A 24,154-nucleotide genomic window follows, 5' to 3' on the forward strand; every position below is an offset into this window, starting at 1 on the left:
ACCCGTGTTAGGGACTACTACTCACTGTCTTTATCCTTTCTGCCTCTGGCTAACAGCCTGGCATCCAACAGCCCCCAACTCTGGGTACTATTATTTGTGAATAAATGATTCAAGGTTCATCTTGAAACTCAGCTTCCACAGGCTTGCCCCAGTCTTATTTGGCATACATGATTATTCCTTTCTGTATGCAAGTTATTATTTCGTACATGTGCTTAGCTAGGGCTTCCCATACAAAATTGTCTGTGTGTGATTTTTGGTTTCTACCTCCCACTACTTTGAGTTTCCTGAATCAGGGATCAGATCCTCCTTATTAATTGTGTTTTTTGTTTCTTTTCTTTCATATTCCTTTTTATTTATTTTTAAATGGCTAGAAAATTTCTTTACAATTTTCTGTTGGTTTTTGCTATACAACAATGTGAAGCAGTCATAATTATCTATGACCCCGCTAGGTCATCACAGAGTGCCAGGCTGGGCTCCCGGTGTTATTTAGCAACTTCCCATTAACTATTTCACACGTGATAGTGTATACATGTCAGAGCTACTTTCTCAATTCGTCCCACCCTCATCTTCCCCTACTGTGTCCACAAGTGCATTCTCTACCAGGCTCATCAGTACCATTTTTCTAGATTCCATACATATGCTTTAATGTATTGTATCTGTTCTTCTCTTTCTGACTTACTTCACTTTGTACAAGAGGCTTTAGGTTCATCCACCTCACTGCAAGTGTTTTTGTTTCTTTCATCTCTTCTGCTTTCCTTCCTGGCACTGGGCTTAATAGTTCTTATATATTTGAAAAAAAAAAGTGTGTTGCATAAGTTCTCTATTATGAGATATTAAAACAATAAAACAAAATCTACATAGTAACATAAGAAGTACAACTGCTGAATCCTTTTTATTGTCAGAAATAAAAGTGATTAAAAACAGAAAGGTGACTTCTAAAGTTTTTGTTGTTTGTATTTCAAGAAAACTTTAAATCTGCATAAGTCAAATCAAGACATATAAAAAAGTCCATAAAAGCTCTTCTGTAAATTATTTAATGTTAATATCATGAATAACAGAGTATAAATATAGAAACTATTCAAAAATATTTTTCAGTATTATAAGAGTTTCACATCAGAAAATACAAAACTGTAAATAATATAACAAGAAATGGACAAAGTCATCTCAAATATACTAATTAAGATACCAAATTACTTACAAGTTTTATTTTATCTGAGTTCAAGACTTTATAAATGTTTAACAGCATTACTTTTCTCTCCTCAGTTTATAAGTTCAATTTTATTATTTTCTAACTACAGCCTTTAAAATGCATATTTATAAGTCCTGTAATAATATTTTCTTGTAAAATGCACATCTCTGTTTCCTGCTCTCCTGTCCAGGAATTGTGTGACACTAACATAATTTGTTATTGATATATGTTACATAAGATTATGTACAATGTTTTATTCTTAAAATAGTCAGAGAAAAGGGTATGCTTTTAACTTCCTATTTCAGATGTGAACTTTTAAAAACAAATAAAATAAAAATGATATGCTCTTATATGGGAATTGTAATCTCATGGAAGCAAATGAAGCCTTTTGGAGGGAAAGAAAGATACAGAGAAAAAATATGGAGGTATGATTATGTATGGGCTTCCCTGGTGGCTCAATGGTAAAGAATCCACCTGTCCATGTAGGAATGTGGGTTCCATCCCTGGGTCAGGAAGATGCCTTGAAGAAGGAAATGTCAACGTACTCCAGGACTCTTGTCTGGGAAATCCCATGGACAGAGAAGCCTCGTGGGCTACAGTTCATGGGGGTCGCAAATAACAGTTGGATAAGACTTAGACGCTAAAAAACAACAACAAAGCTTATGTATATATATAAATATGCATGTCCATCTATCTGTGTATATAATGCATATATATATATATTATGTAACTGAAAAAAAGGCAAATGGAATCTTCTTTAGGAAGCAAATGTGATAGAAAAATTTCTAGTTAGGAAAATTAATCTGGAAACCTCAAAGACAACAGTAGAGTATAAAAAGAAAAGGAGATGGAGAAAAAAATTACAAGCATGTGCACAAGATCTTTAAGCAAAACAAGAGAGGAAATAAAATCATTGTTTAAATAAACAGATATTTTAATGCCTAAGTACTTCTAAATAAAGGAACACTTGGAAAAAACTGCCTCTATTCTACACTTTGCAGTTTCAGTCAAAAGCAATGGGTGACCTAGGAACTGTGAGGAAGACAGAGCACTTAGAAGTAGTAAAGAGAATCAACATTTTTCTACCTTAAAATCAATTAACACTTCAACAGAGGAAAACAAACTAACACTTGTGAGATGTCTGGGAAAGAATAAGGACACTGGTCACATTTAAAGACCCTTAAAGGAAATTTTCTATCTCAAAAAAAGGTTTGTTACAGAGTGTGCATTGACTTGAACCTCTCTTATTGTTCAGACTCCTAAATTCCCATCAAAGCTGATGATTAAAGTTCTACACACTGGCCAGATCCCTACAATTATCCCATTGTGATGGAGCTCAACAGTGGGCACCCTGCTATGGCCAGACATCAAGTCATTAGAGAAATGTAAGGGATGATGAAGAAGGTTATTTTAATTTCCTTTTCAGCCCTTCTCAGGAGTGCCTCTTTAGTTCACAGAGCTCTGGGTTACTTGCTTTCAAACTAACAAGCAATATTATAAATGGAGGCTGCATTATCATGATTGCAGACAATCTAAGGCACTTGACGGCCAAGGATTCGAGGTCCTCAATATGTGCCGTGTTGTATCTATCAGCTAAAAATATATAGACGCAGCAAACAATAAAAGGGGAGGGGACAAGGAAAGGCTGGCAGGGGGCAGGGAAACAGAAAGAGAACACAGCATCAAGACAAAAATGCATAAAAGAGACAGCAGTATAGCCCTGGCCATTTTGTTGGTAGATGAAACATTTTTACCCATTTTCTTGCTGTTCCACTGCATAGTGTTCCAGCTCTGTACCCGGAAGAGGCTGGACTGGGGGAGGAGGTAGTGGAACATTGGCCCAGGTCGATCCATTGTTTTTCTGTGGTTTAGAAGAGTTTTTATTTTTCTTCTTTTTTCCACCTTTCCCACCTGAAAGTAATAATATATTTATTCAGACATACCGAATATCAGAAGAAATGGAGTACATCAGATGGGAAGATGTATTTCTGTTTTCAAAACACCAGAATCAGTATGTTACAGTTGTTAAAAGCTATAAACAATGAAATGATATGATCAGGAAAACATTTTTATAAATCACTCAAAATGATATTGTTTCTTTCACAATGCATTAGTTGCAGAGCTGAATACACAAAAAAACATGGATGCAGTGGTAAAAGCACATGGATTGATTTATTCACATTTGCTGCCTCCACGTTTTCATTGTTAGACGAAATAATGGGCCATAACAAATTCTTTAAAATGTCAGATTTTAGTGCGTTTATAATGCTCTTTTGCATAATCTGTCTCAGTGGAAAAATGCAGTGTCTAAGGATACAGGCTAAACTTTTCCATTAGAATTTACTCAATTTAATTAATCCAGGAGAGTAACAGTTTTCTCTCAAAAGTAACTTATAAAAATCAATCAACAACAATCTGGAGGATACTTGTAAATCTTTCACAATGATATGTTTTATATAAATTTTAACTAATGAAGGGCACAATTATTTTTTGCATATAGTGAGTGGTTCCCAGATGTCTAACATATTTTAAAATACCAAATATGGGGAAAATTAATGGAAATACAGTAATCAACTTCAGTATTATTGTAATACAAATGAATTCATGCACAAAATATGAGCAGAAAGTAACTTGGCAGCATATGAGCCATATCTGGGATTACCAGAGTTTACCAGATTACCAAATGAAAACAAAGTTTTTCATTTGTTCAATGAAGTACTTTTTACTGCTCCAAATTAAGTACATCAAGTTTCTTCCTAAATGGACCACAGCTGGATGCAGAAATGTGTACTGCTTGAGCAAAAGATACTTTAGGGGAATGTAGGTAACTTCTGTCATTCCTATGACAGTCAATGGCTATATTAAAAAAAAATGGTATTGACCCCTTGAACTATATCTTTCTGGAACTAAAAGTTATGAGTATCAAATATTCATAGCAGGACTACCTAACAAGAGAGATATCACTAGAAATTTGCCTCAACTCCATTCTTCTATCAAGTAACCAGCATCAGCCAATTCAGGATTTAAAATAACTTTGAATGCCAGAAAGTGATGAAACTGTAAACTAGATATATACCCTATTGCTAAATATGAAATTGTATCTGTTTTCTAGGTCATGTGCACATATACACACACAGAAAAGAGCATCTCTGAAAACTAAGTGCTTCCACCCTTCCTTTCACTTTTTGTCTTTGGCAGAAAAAGTATTAAGAGAAAGGAGAGCAGGTAACTTCTAGTTTGAGAAGAAGAGTTGAATCTCTGGGCTTGAAACCAGTTTCTCATTTACTTGATAAGTTACTCAATAGTTATCACCTCAATTTCCACACATGTACAAAAGATATAAAGTGACTACTTGTTTGGGTTATTTTGAGTATTATAAGAGATAACACATATAAAGGGTTCACAATGTACAGAATGTTCAATAAATGGCAGTCACTACCACTCTCTTCCATCTCCTCCAGCTCAGTACAAACTCAAGTCTGACTGTTTACAAAGCCATTCCACACCTCCAGCCCCATTGAGGATACCAGAAATAGTCTGATGCTTAGGATAAAAATAATCAACCTGATTGATTAAAGTTTGTAATTTTTGTGTTTAAGGTAGGTGAGCCTTAATCCTTTGCCTCCTTGTTATTTGGTGGATAACCCACCAAAGTCATAAGCAAAGATTGTATCTTTCTTGGTATTTTCAGAACTATGTCTCACTACTTAGAAGAACAAGGTGGGCATGTGTTCTTGGTGGTTTTTGCCTGTGTACCTCTTATTCCTTATATATGTACATGTGGACCTTTTTTTTTTTTTTTCTTTCACTTTTTTAGCACTTTTAGAACTGTCATATGATCTCCACCAGACCTGAGTGACACAAATAGGAAAGTTTTTACATCTCCATTTTATAGATGGGAAAATAGAGGTTCTTTCTACATTTGTGCATATTCGCATAGTAAGAGAACAAACAATTTAGAATGCAGCAGCTTTAGTGGAAATTACAATTTCTACAGCTCTGAACCCAGCTCTGTTGAAATTCTTCTCCAAGGTCAAGAAAGCCATTGCCACCTCTTACTGACAACTGACTTAAAAATGTGCTGGGGAAGCAGAGCTGATTCACAGAGGGAATTTGTGAGGCTCTCCATCCAATGTCCACTTTCCCCTCTTTGGGGGAAATTTCTGCTTTCTCATTGTGGGTACTTTTGGTAAGACTATCGATCAGCATGCTTTGTCTTCTCTAGAAAGAGGTAAGAGGTGGGCGCTGAGCATAATAGTGCCATATGATACAAGCTAGGGAAATTAAATTCTCTGAGATCCACATCTTGAGCTAAGTGAACCCAGTTTGCTGATGTTACTTGCAACCTAAGATCCTCAAGCATTTTAAGGTGAGAACTGTCTGCATTATGTATTTAGTCATCACATATTTTGATGACTTGCAGACATATTTGACCTGTTTCTCTTCAAGTGAAAATGTAAATATCTGAATTTACATTTATTTATGCTGAACGAATGGTTTCTATGTAAAGAAAATTTGAAAACAGCTTATTTTCAAATTAAATTTAGTCTTTTAAAAATACTAGTATATAAAATTATTTAGTTATTACTACTGATGCTTGGAGAAGGAAATGGCAACCCACTCCAGTAATCTTGCCTGGAGAATCCCAGGGACTGAGGAGCCTGGCAGGTTACAGTCTATGGGGTTGCAAGAGTTGGACACGACTGAGTGACTAAGCACACATGCACTACTGCTGCTGCTAAGTCGCTTCAGTCGTGTCCGACTGTTTGCAACCCCATGGACTGTAGCCTGTCAGGCTCCTCAGTCCATGGGATTCTCCAGGCAAGAATATTGGAGTGGGTGGCCATTTTCCTCCTCCAGTGGAATCTTCCAGACCCAGGGATTGAACCTGTGTTTCCTGAAGCTCCTGCACTGCAGGCATATTCTTTACTGCTGAGCCACTGGGGAAGCCCTATTACTATTGATATTGTGCTATATATTCGTGCATATATATAAAATTATGATTACAGAGATTATTTTGAAAAAAATTGAGTTTTATATTTTTAATGGTTGGTCTTTTTAAGAGGAGTGCTAAGAAATTGTATACTGAATAAATTATTATATGAGTGCTTCAAAGGGTGAGAAATTCACTCAATTTAGGAATGTACAATTTTGTTTATTACCATGATTATTTTAAACTGGTTTCATCAACACTGTGCACAAATTAAGAAAATCTTATGATTCAATATCCATAGGGCAGTTTAATCTTAAATGTAAGCTTTAGAATACATATCAATGATTATAAGAATAAAAAGAACTCTAATGTTAAATTCAATTTGACTAAACTAAGAAGAGAACAATCATGTCAGTCTTGTCTCTTAAAGAAAGCTTTCTATCACCAATTTAAGTAATTTTGTATTCAAATGTAGATGAAGTAGATAATATAAATCTTAGTATATATAAATGTCACTCAAGAGATTAATGGATTCAAAAATGTAGTAAGCACTATTGTGAATCATATTCTGCTTAGAATTACTCAAAAGGTAACTTTTAAGACTCAATGGTAATCAACATATAAGAATATTTAATGATGGTTTCACAAAAGGTCTTTTACAATCCATGACTTATAGTATATAGACTTTTAAAATATATATATTGATTGAGACTTGGCATATTTTGAATGATATAAGCCTAGAATAAATTAATTTTTAAATTATTCAGTACAATTATAGGACTCATCATAAATAAATGACAGTACAAATGACATTTAAGGTTATTCAAAAAAATTCCTTTATATTACCAGGCCATTTAAATTTGTAACAGATGTTTAAAATTTTCTGGATTCTATAATATATCCAGTTCTACCAATAGGTAAGGAGAGCAAATGGCTCATTTTGGAGAGAAGAGGGAATATTAACATGTTCAGACTGAAAGGGTTCTATCTCTAAGGAAAGATCATTTAGTAAATGTTACCCTAATGATATAAAAGAGTTAACTATTTATGGCCTTGACATCTCATAACCTATGACATATCTCACTCAATACACTATAATCTTTCACTAAGTAACTGAGGTTAAAAAACTTCATAAAAACAAATAGACTATCAATAGTATAAAAAAAAGAAAATAAAGTCATGGTATCAATTAGAAATGAGCAGAGAAAGTCATCAGTCATACACAATGTAAAAATTAGAATGTCTACAAGGATCTCCTCATTTTAGAGATGAGGATCCTTGGGCCTAGAGATCTGATATTCATTATGATAGGTACATATTTCTTTCCAGTAAAATGTGTTTTTCCCTACATGTGCTATTTAATGCCTGCATTATGGATTGTTAGTTCAGCTAATGCATCTTGAATATATATTAAAATTTACAGCATAAGAAATTACCAACATAAAAGACTGGGTTTTTTTTAAAAAAATTAAATGTAAAGAATAGTGTCCCATATTAACATTCCTGTTTAGCATGGTATCAGGATCTTACTCTAAATAATATCATCAATAGATAACACAATATTTTGGAAAACTTGTCCAAAAATAGGAAGTCACATCACCAGACTCTTAATATTATGAACAATTTCCAAAATCATTTGCATTTTAGTTGAACATGGTGTCCATGCCATGGAGCTGATTTTCCTACGTGATCATTTTATTGCAAAGTTCTCTTGACTCTTAAGTAGGGTCTAAGGCAGATCAAACTCATCTGCCCCTTAACAATTAGTATTTAGTAAAATGGCACTATCTTTCAGTAAATACAACTTTGTACAATTCATACATAAAGGCTGGTGGTGAATTTTACCCTCCTCCACCCCCAAAACTTGATTCCATTAGGATAAACTCCTACTGTCATTTGAGAGATAAATGTCTGACAGTGAGTTGTGAGCCAGTACTTCTTCATGAGTGTTAGGAACACAGGTCATATGCTGGTGACAAACAAATATTTCTCCTTACTGTGATGAGACCAACCTGAGAGACTGCCACTCCTCTCTGAGCTGTTGTGAGAGCTGGTGGTGCTGAAATCCTGTGACTGGTTGTGTGGCATTCTATTAGACAATCCCTCAGCCAATCGGTAGTCAGGGATGTAAAGTAAGGCTAAGGGTTAAAGGGCAGAGGTCATAGTGGCATCATGTGATTAGTTCACAGCACAAGCCCATGCAGAACATGCAGTTAGCAATTCAGAAGCAGATGTCGTAGGACAGTGGAGGAATGTTTTGTCTGTCCTGCCTAATGGAGGTCGAGATGGATTACTGATCACTATTGAATAAAGAGCTAAAAGGATGAAACCAATTGGTGTTGCTGTGTGGTGATAGCAACAGTGGTGGTGGTGATGGTGGCGGGGACTGTGCAAGGTACTGAATACATGCCAGTATAGTTTTTTAGTTTAGGTAGTGAACCTGGTGATGAATTACTAAACCGAACAACAAATACTACTGTCTATCTCATGCAAAAATGATATGAAAATAACTCTTCTGGAAGTAAGAACTGGACTTACCATTGTTACCTTTGTTCTGATCAGGTAGAGAATAACCAAATCCCATCAGGTCTGTTTTTTGCTGAATTGAGCTTTTCCACTGTGGATCAGGCAGATCGACAGCCAATTCATGTATGCTACTGGAATGCAATATCTGTGTCGTGGCATATGGGGTAGCCTGTGTTATTTGGCTGGAACTATTGTAAGTGGTTTTGGTCGTGAAGTCAATGCTGCTATAAATGGCTCCATCTGAGAGCATCGTTGCCGTTTTATCCCCTTGGCCTGGGACCGGTGGCAGCACATCTGTGGTGAACATAGGGAAATGAAACAATTTAATGATGCACAGGAAGCCCAAAACTATCAGGACTGAAGATGAAAAATAAATGTGTCATGCTGCACGTTTGCATTTCAGCTGAGATGGGCTTCATGAGCCAATGAAGGGTAGATGATGTACAACCGTCGCCAAGCTATCAGCCTTGGTGACAGGCAGGCCTACCGGCCGTCCTTCACGTCTCACTGCTTAACACACCCTATCCCCCATTTTCTTCAACCATGAATGAGAAATTTAGTGTATTTCACTCCTGAAAAAATGCTTTCAGTTGTTCATTCTGGCTTAGAATCCATGAAATTGTTAGCTCTTTACAGAAGCAATGGCAAAAGTGAATCTACAAATCACGGATGAAAAGCATCTTTTTCCACTTTATCCCAAGAGACATGGAAAATAACTGCTAAAATAGATGCAAAAGTTTCCAAAATTATACTTTCCAAACTATGAGGCACTTTTTACTCAAGTTTCTACTTGCTGTTTATCTGAGTTGATTTCACAGCTCCAGAAATGGAGTGTAACTGATGGTAGCAATTTTTTTCTCTTGGATAACAAAGGAAGATTTTCATGAATAAGTCATTTTCACAATACAGCAGGATTTAACTACAGAAGAAGCAATCTGGGTGATCACAGAGTTTAATTTATGCTACCAAATCTTAGAAGTAGAGAATTATAGTTTCAAGTTGTAATACAGCAAGAGTAAAATTAAACTTCAGGAAAAACACTGAATATCAATCAGTCCATTTATCCCTTTGGTGTGCTAAATTATCTTTACATGAAGTTTTAAAATTCAGAACTGCCACCTCTCTTCTAAGCATTTATTTTCCTTCTCAGAATGAAGATACTAGAATCTAAAAAAATACAAAAACAAACAAACAAAAAAACCCCCTACTAATACTATTTTTATTCATGTAGAGTTAAAAGTGAATATGTATTATGCTACTTAATAATCTATGTTCTGAAAGTCACATTTCACAGGACATGAGTTCAACAACCCTCTTCATTTCATTATGGAAAATTTTCAACTAGTTATAGTAATGTAATAATAAACCAAATGATCTCAGTAACAAAACCAGCTTATCATCACACGGAGAAGACTGAAGGAGTCAAAATATCCTAAAGCTTTTAGATTCTATGATATCTAACAGTACTTGAAATAAGGATTCTTGTAAAAATATTAATTTTGCTTTTGCATTTTACAAAAGCTAAAAATGATCTTCTTTAGCAACAGTAACAAGACATTTAAAGTGCATTTCATACACTATAATCACACACTGTAGGTTCTTTCTGAAGGTTCAGAAGTCTGAAATTCCAACCTGTTTTATAATTAAGTATATATGTAGTTTTAAAATAACTATTTTAAATAGTTAAACATGTTCATATTTATAATATTTCATCAAGTTGTATAAGTATGCACATTGTTTTCGGATTCAGAATTTTATAACTGTTTTCTTGCCCTTGTTTTTAGCTGTAAACTGATTAGAAAATTTGATGACAAAGATATATGTTTCATTCTAAAGCATCAGGTCAGTATGATTTTTATTTTCTGAGATGCTTGATATTTAATAATATATCAAAATTGTGAAAGTAGGTCGTTCACTCTAGGGAGGTTTTTTGAGTTTTGTTTCTGCCTCCTCTACCATGTCTTTCACTGATGAACTGGACAGATACCCTTCTTCAACACTGACCCCAACTTCCCAACATCTTGAATATGAGGTTCTCCAAAGCTTTGGATTTAGATTGTGAGCTACTGCCAGTTTTTGAAATGGTTGTGTGTTCACATGTTTTAAAATGGAAAAAAATATAGTATGAAAATCTAATCCTTCATATTCTATGCCAACTAAAGCTATGGTTCTAGAAATAGAATCTCTCTCAGCTGGATGAAATTAGTCTTCAATTCTAAGTGCTTCTATATTGATTTGGGGGCTGCATATTTCCTTCAAATGTTATTTGCTCACTCTTACATTTTCAAAAAATAAATTGAATTATGTCCCAACAATAAAATACTAGAGGCTTATACATGACTACTTGCATGTGGGGAATTATCCTATAACATCAGATGATTTGGAACTCTGGGCCAGTCTTCCTCCCAGGAGCCTGGACTCGAATAGATGCTGCCATCTTTAGACAGGGCTTTTCATTTTACATTCTACACAGTCCACATCTACCCCTTCTTGATACTTTAGGTTATCTCACTGGCATTTGTTAATGTTTGTGTCTGAAACTTATGAATTATAGAAACCCTTCAATCTAGTCAGAATTACTCATGATTTCATTCTTCAGTTTTTCAGCACCCTAGTTACACATGCATTTATTTCTTTTTGCTTGGAATAATTACTTCCATGAATGACTGTCTCCTTCACTGTATCTTAAGTTACCTGAGGACAGAGTACCTGGGATTTATGTCTATATTTCCGTAATTCCTCATCTAGTGTTTTGTAAAGAGTAAGTACTTACTGAAAAATTAAAGGGCATTTTTATAGTTTGTATTGTCAAAATGAATACATGTGATTATTAGTAACTTGATTATTCAAAATAGTATTTTCATTACATTTAAAAATGCATTAGTAAAAAAAAAATGCATTAGTAAACATTCTTAAAGGAAAAAATGTCAAAAACGTCAGTATCCACGCTTATTCCTCTAAGTGTACTTGGTAATACAATCATACATGTGAATGCTACCTTAAAAATTGCAAAGTGGTGTAAATAAAAGAATATAGGCTTTAAAATCTGTTAGATCTGGATTCTACACATAGGTCTCAAATTATTCACCTTGATAAACCTTAGTTTCTTGACCTCTAAGCTAGAAATATGATTATCTATGTCTTACACTTATTACATTTATTGTGCAAAGGAAATGGAATTTGTGAAACGTCCTGTCTTTTTAGTAAATGTTTAAAATTCTTATCACACTGAAAAGAGATACAGTTAACTCTGCAAAAACTTTGTCATGGCCTTGAGAGCGACCTGTGAAATATTTTCATGTCATGAAAATGAAGTGGAAATGGAAACAAAAAAAACAAACCTTGAAAATCTTCATAAGTATCCTTTGGCTAAATTAGATTGAGACATTTTATAATGTTAATATAATCTGCTAGAAACTGAAAAAAATAAACACTTTCTCCATCTTTGTGCATTTATCTCTTGATATAAAGATAGAATGGTGTATTATTCCAATACAAGAAAAAAGGCAGCTATTCCTTGATTGATAAAAGCTTTATGAACAGAATTTTGAAATCAGTGGGTAGGGCAGGGAGGAATGTTTTGATTTCATGATAAGACTATGCTTGGGCACAGAACTATCCAAAGTAAAGTGACACCTATAATTGCAGGGCTCAGAATTCTGACACCTAGGGGAGGCAGCCACTTTCAGAGAGTCTGGGCAACTGAGAATCTAAATAGGGTGGACTGAATTACAGAGGGTAAGTAAGATGCCGAGTAGTCATACAACTTACGGGAGGGAGGTCCCCCTTTTTCGGTTGGTACTGACACGATGCAGAGTTGTGCAATATTAGTAACTTTATTATTTAAAATACCATTTTAAATATATCTAAACATGCATTGGTCTTACATTCATAAAGAGAAAAGGCCAATATCCATGACTGTATTCTAAGTCAATATGTTTACACACTCATACGTGTGAAATCCACCACTGAGGTTTACAGTAAACCCAGAGTACTTAGCTTAGTCCTGGGTCTCCTACATTAGTTCTTCCTAGAAGAAGAAATCCTAGAAATCCTTCAGTGGATTCACACAAACTTTCTTAGATTACAGCACTATTCTCCTAATTAATCATCCAAAATTTTCACCCTATCTCCGTCCTCCACCCAGTAGCTAGATGGATGATTTAAAACAGCACTTGCATTCTAGAATTCTCCTCTTAAAGTCCATTAATGGCTTCTGATCATCCTCTAACAAAGTTTAAAGGCTTTATGTGGCTTAGAAAACCCTCTGTTACCTGTCCTTCTATATTTCTTAGCACTTTTTTGCCTTGCAATTGATACTCAAGTCATTAGGAAATTCATTCATTTCTTAAAGAGGTCAATGTTTCCCTTGCTTTCTGAATCATAAGACACAGTAAATTTCTTCTCTACACACTTTCTACACACTTTTGATTTCCTACCGTCCCTTCTTGTATCAGCCTAAATAATACTCCATCCATAGCACCTTCCTCCTCCCAGGAGACAGCTCTTTCATGTGGGGTACTGGCAAGGTACCAGTCCATTTGCTGTCTGCACAATCTTATGCCAATGGAAAACCCATGTATCAGCTGAACTAAACACTGGGGCCTGAGACTTTTCCAGTCTCTTCCAGTCCCATCTTTCTCTAAACCCATTGCTCTCCTAATGACTGGATGAAAAGGTGGAGAGGGGAAGGTGGTGATTTTCATAATAAGTCCAATTCTGTTTTCTTTATAAAGACCTATGGAGAGGATTCTAGTACCAAATTTTGAAGACTTTAGCATGTCAGCTACTTAGAATATTTTTGTTTTTTATTTGGGGTACAAATTATCAACTGTAGAATTACAGAAAAGCTGCCAACATGTTGTTATATTTATTTTAAGTGTCTACCTCTTATATGATATTTTTTACTGTCTGCCACAGTGCCAGGTCCACAGGATACACTCGATAAATATATACTGAATGATAATCAGGGAAGTAAAATGACTGGTTCTAAATCATAAGCCCTGTTTGGCTGTATAGTTCCTGATTTAGTAATCATGTACTGTGCTCACTCAGTCATGTTCAACTCTTTGCTCCTTTGTCCATGAAGTTTTCAAGGCAAGAACAATGGAGTGGGTTGCCATTTCCTTCTACAGGGGATCTTCCCAACCCAAGGACTGAACCCAAGTCTCTTGCATCTCCTGCACTGGCAGGCAGATTCTTTACCACTGTGCTACCTGGGAAACCCTTAATCATGTACTAATAGTATGAAGAACAAAATGCATTATGAATAGTTATCTTCTTGGTTAGTAATAACATCCTTGCTGCTGCTGCTGCTGCTAAGTCGCTTCAGTCGTGTCCGACTCTATGCGACCCCATAGACGGCAGCCCACTAGGCTCCCCTGTCCCTGGGATTCTCCAGGCAAGAACACTGGAGTGGGTTGCCATTTCCTTCTCCAACACATGAAAAGTGAAAAGTGAAAGTAAAGTCGCTCAGTCGTGTCCGACTCTTCGCGACCCCGTGGACTGCAGCCTACCAGGCTCCTCCGTCCATGGGATTTTCCAGGCAAGAATACTGGAGTGGGGTGCCATTGCCTTCTCTGAATAACATCCTTAAAAGCTCAGTTTTACTCAAGGTAATAGATACCACAGCTTTATAATAAACTATTTAGCAAATGTACAGTACTATGAATAAATGCACTTCACTAAATTCACTTATGGAAGAAAATACTTTTTGGTATGCCTTTTTCAAAACATCCAGGAGAGACAAGAAAACAAATCACAAATGACAGAATTTTGAAAAAGACAACTTACCTCCACGCCCAAAGTTTGCAATCTCATTTGGGCCACTACTGCTATTGTTTACTGGCAAGCTTGTGGCTGGCCATGAGTCAGCAAGCCATGGATAACTGGGATCACCAGCATTTAGAAGACCTGGGCGGCTAAAACAGGAATTAAATAGGAATCAGTCCATGGAACTCCATGAGAGATTTGTATATCTGCCTCATAAACTACAGTGGATTAGAGAATTTAAGATTTTAATTCACTTTCAAATGAAAATCTGGAGGCTCTCAAGAATTAAGGAACTTTGGCAATTCACTAAGGCTCTGTATAGATCATCCCTGTCAATGGAAGCAGAAGAATCCTGCCTGGGATTCTGCTGACATCCAAATGAATTCAGTCATCAGAAACTGGTAGGCAACTGGTAACATAGCAGCATCCTGAAACAAGATCTAATGATAAATTGGCACCTCAAGGGAACAATTGGTCAGAATGATTGCTTATTATCAGCCATTTCCAGGACTTTGGGCTATTGCTCCTTCAATTCCTGCAGCTCCCATATTTATCTGTCCCCTATAGGCTGTAACCCCTGTTATGAGCCCTCATGGTTGATTTAGAGGCAAGGAACTTAAGGGAAATAAATGAAGAGTATTTATACTGTTTCATCAATAGTACATTTTCAGGTTCTCTAAATTTAAAGTGTTAGGAGAATATGAAAACATTTTAGGGTGATAAAAGATCCACTGTGGTCTGATCCAGTATGTGCATATCATCTATGAAGGAGAGTTCTTTTGCATCATATTCAACAAAGAATCCCTATCTTTAACGTAAAAGTGGGATTCTGATCCCTTTCCAGATTACCATACTTAAAAAGATATAGCAACATCTATAATCATCGTACTTTTTTTTTTCCCCGATAGACCCTTGGTGATACAATCCTTAAGAGAAACATGTGTTTCTATGGAAACTGCAGAAGATCCAACTGCTTTCTAGCTACATCCACCAGCTCTCATTAGACCTAATCTCTTTTTGCTAAAATATTGATTAAATGGGAGATTGGAAGTTATTACCAGAGCCTAATTACAATCTCCATATCAGCAAAGGGAAAATAGATGAGGATATATGTGTTTGTGATCAGTTTTTATCAATTTCAATTGAGTATCCAAAGTTGTGGAATCCAGTCCTATCAATCTACAGCCTATTCATCATCTATGAATCATTTACTTTGTGATCGATTATATGTAATTGTTCACTCACAGCAATTTGGTGAGAACCAATAAGGAGCCTTAAACAACAGCACCTTCATTTGCTAATGTCTAATTAATGCAATAAACATCCTGCTAACAAATGAACACATTCCTTGTGATATTTACTACTAATTTCTTCAGGGGCATCTGGGAGATATGAAACATCTGGGCTTGATTCCTCTAAAGTGCACAACAGATAGATCATTAAACCTTGTTGTAAGCTGTTTAATTCCTTCTAGAATTCTCAGACTTATAAGTGATCATTTATTACAATAATTGCCTTTTACTATGTAGTTTCCTCAGTCCTGATTAACAATAAAAATAAAAAATCTCCTTGGTATACCTTCCATTGCTCATTAGTCCTCCATCTCCTCTTTGAAATGTAACTGTAAAAAAAAAAAAGAAAGAAACACACACAAGTAGTCAATATTAATTACAATTAACAACAACTACATATTGGCCCTTCGTTTAGAGCTGAAGCCCCTGGGAATTATAGCAAAATATAATTAACATAATTGCACAGATAGTAAGAAGCAGTGGTTTGGCCTAAAGCAAAGCCATCATTTGTTCCAACTTTAATAAGACATCTAAAAATTCTTCCAGTCAAACACACGGTTAAGTCAAAGGGGCAATTTTTATTTGTATGTCAGTTGGTACATATATGGTATTGAAAGATTGACATGCATTAACAAAGAATTATCACATTGTGAATTTTAATGCTAATATACAGGTGTCCTAATTAGAGGGCATAATGAAAACTGCACGTAACAGAAAGTGAAACAGGATAGTTCAAACAGGTAATATCCTAATAAAACCAGTGACAGGTACAGATTGATAACCTATTCTTCTCCATCACAGGTCCTTTTAGGGACACTGAGAAGCACTATGAGTTGAAATACTGTAATTACTGTATAACAGACATGAACTGTAGTGAATAGAGAATATATAATGTATTGAACGCTTTGCTTCATTTTCCAATCTTTACAAAAATGAGACTTTCAACTTATTGAATATATTCCTATTGTATGTAATGATTATACAACTTAAGTCCTTTTTAAAACTATGGAGCATATTAGCAACACCAACAAGCATCCAGTAAAGCCAGAGCTGGAGAACCCACTCCCTCTGGTTACTAGATTTCATTCTACAAACCTAACAACATGAAAGTGGGTGTCAAGGATTGGCAAAGAAGATAAAAATCAGTTTGGGGCCATCATCTCTTACCTACAATCTTTGCAGCTAAGTTTGTTTGGAATTAAAATGCTTCAGATCTGAGATAGGTAATATGATGCACACTGCAGAGAGGGTCTGAGGCAGCAACTATATTCAAAATGATTAGTGTTGCAATGAGATGTGAATATTCACGATTAGTGGAACAAGGTCTATACATGACTTCATATTATTTGGGGTCAAATTTTGCCACTAAATTACTTAACTAGGAAATCATTGGGAAAAAATTGGTGTTTAGAAGTTTATGGACAGCACAATTCCAATTCTGACCAAAATTAATATGCATCAGCTAAACTAGTCCCTGGGGATGAAGGAAAAAATACCATTTCACAGCTGTGAATTCAACACATCCTATCTTTGGAAGACACTGATTATATTTACTATGATTACTTGGTGAGCAAAAGTGAAAATAAAATTTTATGAATTGATTCATATTTTTAATGAACTTGCTACTTAAAGTATACACTTAATAAATACTTTCTCATTTGGATAATCTCATAATTCACCTGTTTCTTAAGTTTGAGCTAATAAGTATGATCACTTTTTAGATTTTATAAATTTCTAAATGTAGTTTCCCAGTCCCCTCCCTAAGGTTGTCTAAGAATATATCTATTCAGTTCAGGTCAGTTGCTCAGTCGTGTCTGACTCTTTGCAACCCCATGGACTGAAGCACACCAGGCTTCCCTGTCCATCACCAACTCCTGGACCTTACTCAAACTCATGTCCATAGATTCAGTGATATCATCCATCCATCTCATCCTCTGTTGTCCCCTTTTCCTCCCGCCTGCAATCTTTCCCAGCATTACAGTCTTTTCTAACCAGTCAGTGATTCCCATCAGGTGGCCAAAGTATTGGAGTTTCAGCTTCAGCATCAGTCCTTGCAATGAATATTCAGGACTGATTTCTTTTAGGATTGATTGGTTTGATCTCCATGTAGTCCAAGGGACTCTCAAGAGTCTTCTCCAACATCACATTTCAAAAGCATTAATTCTTCAGTGCTCAGCTTTCTTCACAGTCCAACTCTCACATCCATACATGACTACTGGAAAAATCATAGCATTGACTAGATGGACTTTGTTGGCAAAGTAATGTCTTCTTTTTAATATGCTATCTAGGTTGGTCATAGTTTTTCTTCCAAGGAGCAAGCGTTTTTTAATTTCATGGCTGCAGTCACCATCTGCAGTGATTTTGGAGCCCCAAAAAATAAAGTCTGCCCCGGTTTCCACTGTTTCCCCATCTATTTGCCATGAAGTGATGGGACAAGATGCCATGATCTAAGTTTTCTGAATGTTGAGTTTTAAGGCAACTTTTCACTCTCCTCTTTCACTTTCATCAAGAGGCTCTTTACTTTTTCTTCACTTTCTGCCATAAAGGTGGTGTCATTTGCATATCTGAGGTTCTTGATATTTCTCCCAAAAACACTGATTACAGCTTGTGCTTCATCCAGCCCAGCATTTCTCATGATGTACTCTGCATATAAGTTAAATAAGCAGGGTGACAATATACAGCCTTGATATACTCCTTTCCCGATTTGGAACCAGTCTGTTGTCCCATGTCCAGTTCTAACTGTTGCTTCTTTTCCTGCATACAGATTTCTCAAGAGGCAGGTCAGGTGGTCTGGTATTCCCATCTCATTTCTTGAAGAATTTTCCACAGTTTGTTGTGATCCACACAGTCAAAGGCTTTGGTACAGACAATAAAGCAGATATTTTTCTGGAACTCTCTTGCTTTTTTGATGATCCAATGGATGTTAGCAATTTGATCTCTGGCTCCTTTGCCTTTTCTAAATCCAGCTTGAACACTTTGGAAGTTTACAGTTCACATACTGTTGAAGTCTGGCTTGGAGAATTTTGAGCATTACTTTACTAGCATGTGAGATGAGTGCAATTGTGTGGTAGTCTGTGCAGTCTTTGGCATTGCCTTTCTTTGGGATTGAAATGAAAACTGACCTTTTCCAGTCCTATGGCCACTGCCTTATTTCTCTTATGGCATCATAATTGGGCAATATCATCATCATCCAAGGGTTTATCAGGAATTTATGAGGCAGTGCTTTCAGAAACATCTCGTTGGCACCTAAAGTACACTGCTTTATGAAGTTTTTAGGTATCTTCTCAAGTGTATTACAAAACAATCTGACAGCACCTTTGCACCTGCCCGGGACTGGCTATGAAGAAGATGAATACTGATCACTAGTCTACTTTGGGATGGACTCCCTTAAGTGTTGGGAATCAACAGTCAGCTGTGTGTCCATACCACTTTGGGTCCCTTTAATAACTGTTTTTAACAACAACAACAAAATAACAAGCTGATCTGAAACAATTATTGTAAAAAAAATCACTGGTGACATTAAACAAATGTCTGATTGGTTTGGAAAAACACAAAATGTGAAAACAGTGCAGCTAATTAACTTTCCATCTGAAGTGACTTTCTAGTATGTGGTTTTTTAATGGACTATCAAATGATTGTTTTATTCTGATAAAAGAGGGCTAAGATAATGTTGTGAATATCAGCAGACATGGATGGGCTACACCTCCAAATGTGTTGTTTAGGAGATATAAGGGGAGAAGCTGAGCATTTCTAATTTGGATGCTCTTTTTTCCTTACCCAAATTTTCTGTTACTGTCAGATCAAAAAATAATATTAGAAAAAAAGAAGACAACTGAAGCCAGGGACAACTGAACAAAAATTAAGTTGTATTTAACTTTATGTACTTACCAATGTTAAAGTTTTCATAAACTGTAAATATTAAAGTACTAAGATGCAACACTCAAAATCTTATCCAAAGATATCATTCAGATGCTAGTCAGCACATGGAAAGATGATCAGCATCATTAATCATTAGGGAGATGGAAATTAAAACTACAATAAGATGTTACCTCATACCTGTTAGGTGGGTTTCTACACAGGAAACATAAAATAAGCATTATTGAGAATGTGAATAAATTGAAACCATTGTGGAAGGTAAAAACCATTTTACCCTTGGTTGAAAATACCATGTTTGTTCCTCAAAAAATGAAAAATAGAATTACAATAAGACCCAGAAATTCCACTTCTTGATATATACCCAAAAGATCTGAAATCAAGATATCAAAGAGATATTTGTACATCCATGGTCATCATAGCATTATTCATTGCAGCTGAAATGTGGAAGTAAACCAAGCATCCATTGATGGATGAATGGATAAGTGTATATACAGATGCAAGGGAATATTAATCAGCTTTGAAAAGGAAGGAAATTCTGACATATGCTAAAACTTGGATGTACCTTGAGGATAATATGTTAAATGAAATAGGCCAGTCACAAAAAGACAAAACCTGTAGAAGTCCATTTATATGAGGTACACAGGGTAATCAAAATCACAGAGACAGAAAGTAAAATGTTGGTTGTGATAGCTGGAAGGAGAGGGAAATGGGGAGTTGTTTACTGGGCAAAGGTTTTCAGTTTCAAAAGTTGAAAAAATTTATGGAGATGGATGGTGGTGATGGTGCACAGCATCATGAATGTATTTAATGCCTCTGAACGATACACTTAAAATGGTCAAGATAGCAAATTTCATGTAATGTGTATTGTACCACAATAAAAAGTTGGGGAAAAAACATTCAAACATTCATCGAGGTTTATTTACAGATGTGTTAGAGTATGGACTCTATAGTATGGTCCATATTTACCAACTGAGAGTTAAATGTTGTGAATGAAAGAATTTTAAATTTGAGAACATTCAAGACATATCCATTTTCTACTTTTATATAAATCATTAAATAATTTCAAATCTGCAAAGAGATTGTCAAAAATAGTTCTTAAAGACATTTATGCTTGTGCATCTTCATACCAACTATAAAGAGGCAAAAATACACAGTCATTATATAAATACATAATTGACTTAAAATGGCCTATGGACACAACTTGATATATATGAGAAACTTCAATTTTGTGTGTTTCTATCAGAAGAAGACAATAACAAGAACAAACCCAATACCCTTATGTAATAAAGTTGAATAGTTGTCTTTTTTGAAGGAAACGAAAAAGAGGATACTTTTTCTGGTTTCCTTTTCTTCCCATGCTCCAAAAATTTTAGATTTGTTCCATTTTGAAAAGCAGACCAAAAGTAACTGAGTTCTATTAGACTGTGAGATTAAAAACAGATGAGAAAGGATAAACAACTAGATCTCCTAAAATGGAAGTCATATTTGGTGTTTTGATCAACATTCTGTGTGTGTGTAGAGACAGAGAAACATAAAAATAAATGCGACAGCAAATTTGAAAGCTGTTTTGAAGTAGCTCTCATTTCACAGGTGATGAACCACCTTAAAGCTGAATGGAAGACGGTAGAGAGGGTAAGTGGTTGAACAGTCTTGCTCTAGTCACAGTTTTGACAATCATAGGGTAGTAACTTTGTGCTTGTCAGAATTAACTTTGAAATAAGTGAATGATTTTTACCAGGAGTTTCTGATAACATCTAAAATTAAGAAATTTGAAGGCAGCAACACAGAGTGCATAGGAGTTTTTATTGCTAAAACTGTCTGACTAGTGCTAAGGCTTCCAAAAAGCTCTACAGACACCTCACTCTTAACTGTTTTAGAAATGTATTAAATATTCTGAATTTATTGCAGCATTTATGAAAGATAGAAGGTAAAGAGATTTTGCAAGTTCAGATCATATACAAAGTACCTCTACTATTATCTGTCAGGATTAATCCTAATCTCACGCCTGCTAGCACTGAGGGGGAAGGGAAATATAACTACATGGAAAATTGACATTTTGAGGTAAGGAAGCTTTCAGAGTGCCTATCTCTAGTAGGCCACATTTTCCTACTCCAAATGGAAACTTTAATGTTGCCAGCCAAGCCTCATTCCCTTGCCTGATAAGCTATTTCTCAACTATGAATGTAGATTAATCCTCTTTTAATAAGCCTTAACTCAAGCCCAAATAATCAGAGTATAAAAATTCCATCAAATCTTTTAGCTGTCTTAGGACGGTTTTGTCAAATAATTTCACCAATGGTTTAAAACCTATGCATGAAGTGTTTGGTATTTCATAATTTGCTCACTCATTAAATTATTTACATTTACTGAGTTTAATCAAATCTATCAGAGGTAATATTCATAAAATAGAACTCAACCCTTTAAAAGTGTGAAAGTTAGTTTACTTCCATTAAAAAGTTGATAACTTAAAAATTATTGATAGAAATATGACCAGCATTAGTTTGAAAAGCATCATGCAGGCTTCATAAAGATCGTAATATGACATACAGAATCCTTGTGAAAGCTGCATGGCTTTATTCAAACTATATATTGTTCAGTTTTCTATTCACAAACACCATTAACACATATAATCAAACATTTTCTCTAGATTCAAAAATCACCTAATATTTTCTGCCCAAATATCTTCATGATTCTATTTCATCCTATAACAACTCAGGTAGTGAATATTTTTGGCAGACAGGAAGCTCACATGCAATGGCAAGCACTGTTAGTACTCAATGAAGAGCAAGATAAATAACATTGCATGTTATTCTAAAAAAAAATAAAATGATTTCATGCAGAATATGAGACAGGGGAATATGTTTCTCTTTCTAGCTGCCCATCTTTGAGCCATGAGCAAACCTTTAGTGCGTGTTTGTGTCTGAAGAATTTAAACAAAGAATAAATAGGAAAAAAACTGAAATAGGAAAAAACTGAAATAGGAAGCTAGTAACTTTGCCCTGGGGAAACTGCCATGTTCTGCTTTGTAAAGAAGCAAAACTTTACATTCAGGCCAAATTCTCCTCCCAGATCCTTTCAAAAGTTTATATTTGATTCCTGACAGTTGCTTTTACGATCTAAGGTGCTGACCCACTAGTGTTCTATGATCAATATGTTAACTCTTTTGAATCATAAGAAAAAATATCAGTGCTGAATAGCATGTCATTTTTTTTTACCTTTCTTCTAAGCATTCAAATATAATTTTCCATATGGAGATGGAGAGTCAAAGATTAACATGATAAAAATCAGTGGGTGAACTTTTGCCTGCAGAGTGAGTGGAAGGCATCCTATGAAGACTTGGGTTTTCCACTCTGCAAAGGATTTCTTCTCCCCAATAGTTAAAATCTTCCCTATGATGGTTAAAATCTACCTGTGATATTAAGAAGACTTGGAATGAAATAGAAAAGGCAAGTACTGAAATCAAATTCAACCTGCTTTTCAATTCTACTTGGGAATTCCCGGGTAGCTCAGTTGGTAAAGAATCTATCTGCAGTGCAGGAGACCTGGGTTCAGTTGCTGGTTTGGAGAAGGAAACGGCAACCGACTCCAGTATTCTTGCCTCGAAAATCCCGTGGACAGAGAAGCCTGGCGGGCCACAGCCCATGGGGTCGTAAGAGTCAGACACAACTTAGCAACTAAATCACCACTTCAATTCTACTTAGGATCAGCATTATTAAAATGCATGTTTATGAATTTATATGAATTTCAGCAGATGTTGAAGTATAATCTAAGATCATATTTGGGGCCTAAAGCAAATGAAGTCATCTTTTGTTATAAATTAATTTAAATACTGATCCCAATATAGACTTATGTTTCTTTGAAAAAAATGATCACTGGTGTCATAAATCAGTACGAAAAATTTGAAACTATGTGTAGTAAAAAGTAGAAATGTTAGACTTCTCATTTTCTGAGTAAAACTGTATTGCTTTAAGCTTACCAGTTTTGCATTTCATACTTATAAGATTCCCACAGAAATTTCTGTGAAAACCAAAATTTAAACAGAACCATTACACATAGACTACTTTCTCGATAACTTTTATAAAATATTTCAGAGAAAATTAGCCCTGTATGAAATCTCTGTGCTCTTACAACAGATCATTAGCTCATGAATCATATGTCATAAATTCAAACATATGATAAACAAATACTACACTAAGCATGCCTATTTACAATCCCCATATTCTTTAAGCTTTAAAATTCCAGAAAGTGGAGGTTAAGGATATTTATGGGGGGAAATGTGTAGAGAATATTACCAAGTCAGATATGCAATGCTGAGTACCTGTAGTGTGGATTTTCATTTGCTTCTCACCTAGAAGAGAACAGCAGTTGCTGGAAGGCAAATTTCCAGCTGAAGGTGAATTCATTCTGAGAGTCAGCCATCTATCAATTAAGGATAAAGGTTCAGAAAGCCTGCTCTGTGGCTTGGCCTGATTCCAAAATATTTGAAGGGCATAGCACCTTCTGAGTTAGCAGTTCTTCTACAAGCAGATGGATATCAATCACAATGAGAAATGACAACAGGAAATG

The 24,154-nt window shown here is 35.4% G+C and overlaps 1 protein-coding gene across 21 annotated transcripts in view; it reads right to left on the reverse strand.

Annotated features, from left to right (window-relative positions):
• ROBO2 (roundabout guidance receptor 2) overlaps positions 1–24,154 on the reverse strand; it is a 663,047-nt gene that overhangs the window by 41,731 nt on the left and 597,162 nt on the right. For all 21 annotated transcript variants that reach the window (XM_086411444.1, XM_086411574.1, XM_086411573.1 and 18 more), the window contains 4 exons: positions 15,999–16,041; positions 14,442–14,569; positions 8,661–8,942; positions 2,944–3,100 (listed from right to left, as the gene is read on the reverse strand). In XM_086411444.1, coding sequence (XP_086267570.1) covers positions 2,944–3,100; positions 8,661–8,942; positions 14,442–14,569; positions 15,999–16,041 — 610 coding nt within the window. The remainder of the gene's footprint in view (positions 1–2,943; positions 3,101–8,660; positions 8,943–14,441; positions 14,570–15,998; positions 16,042–24,154) is intronic.

Source organism: Bos grunniens, chromosome 1 (assembly GCF_055505025.1).
Source record: "Bos grunniens cultivar Pamir isolate PY7600 chromosome 1, Bosgru_T2T1.0, whole genome shotgun sequence".
Classification (NCBI taxonomy): domain Eukaryota; kingdom Metazoa; phylum Chordata; class Mammalia; order Artiodactyla; family Bovidae; genus Bos; species Bos grunniens.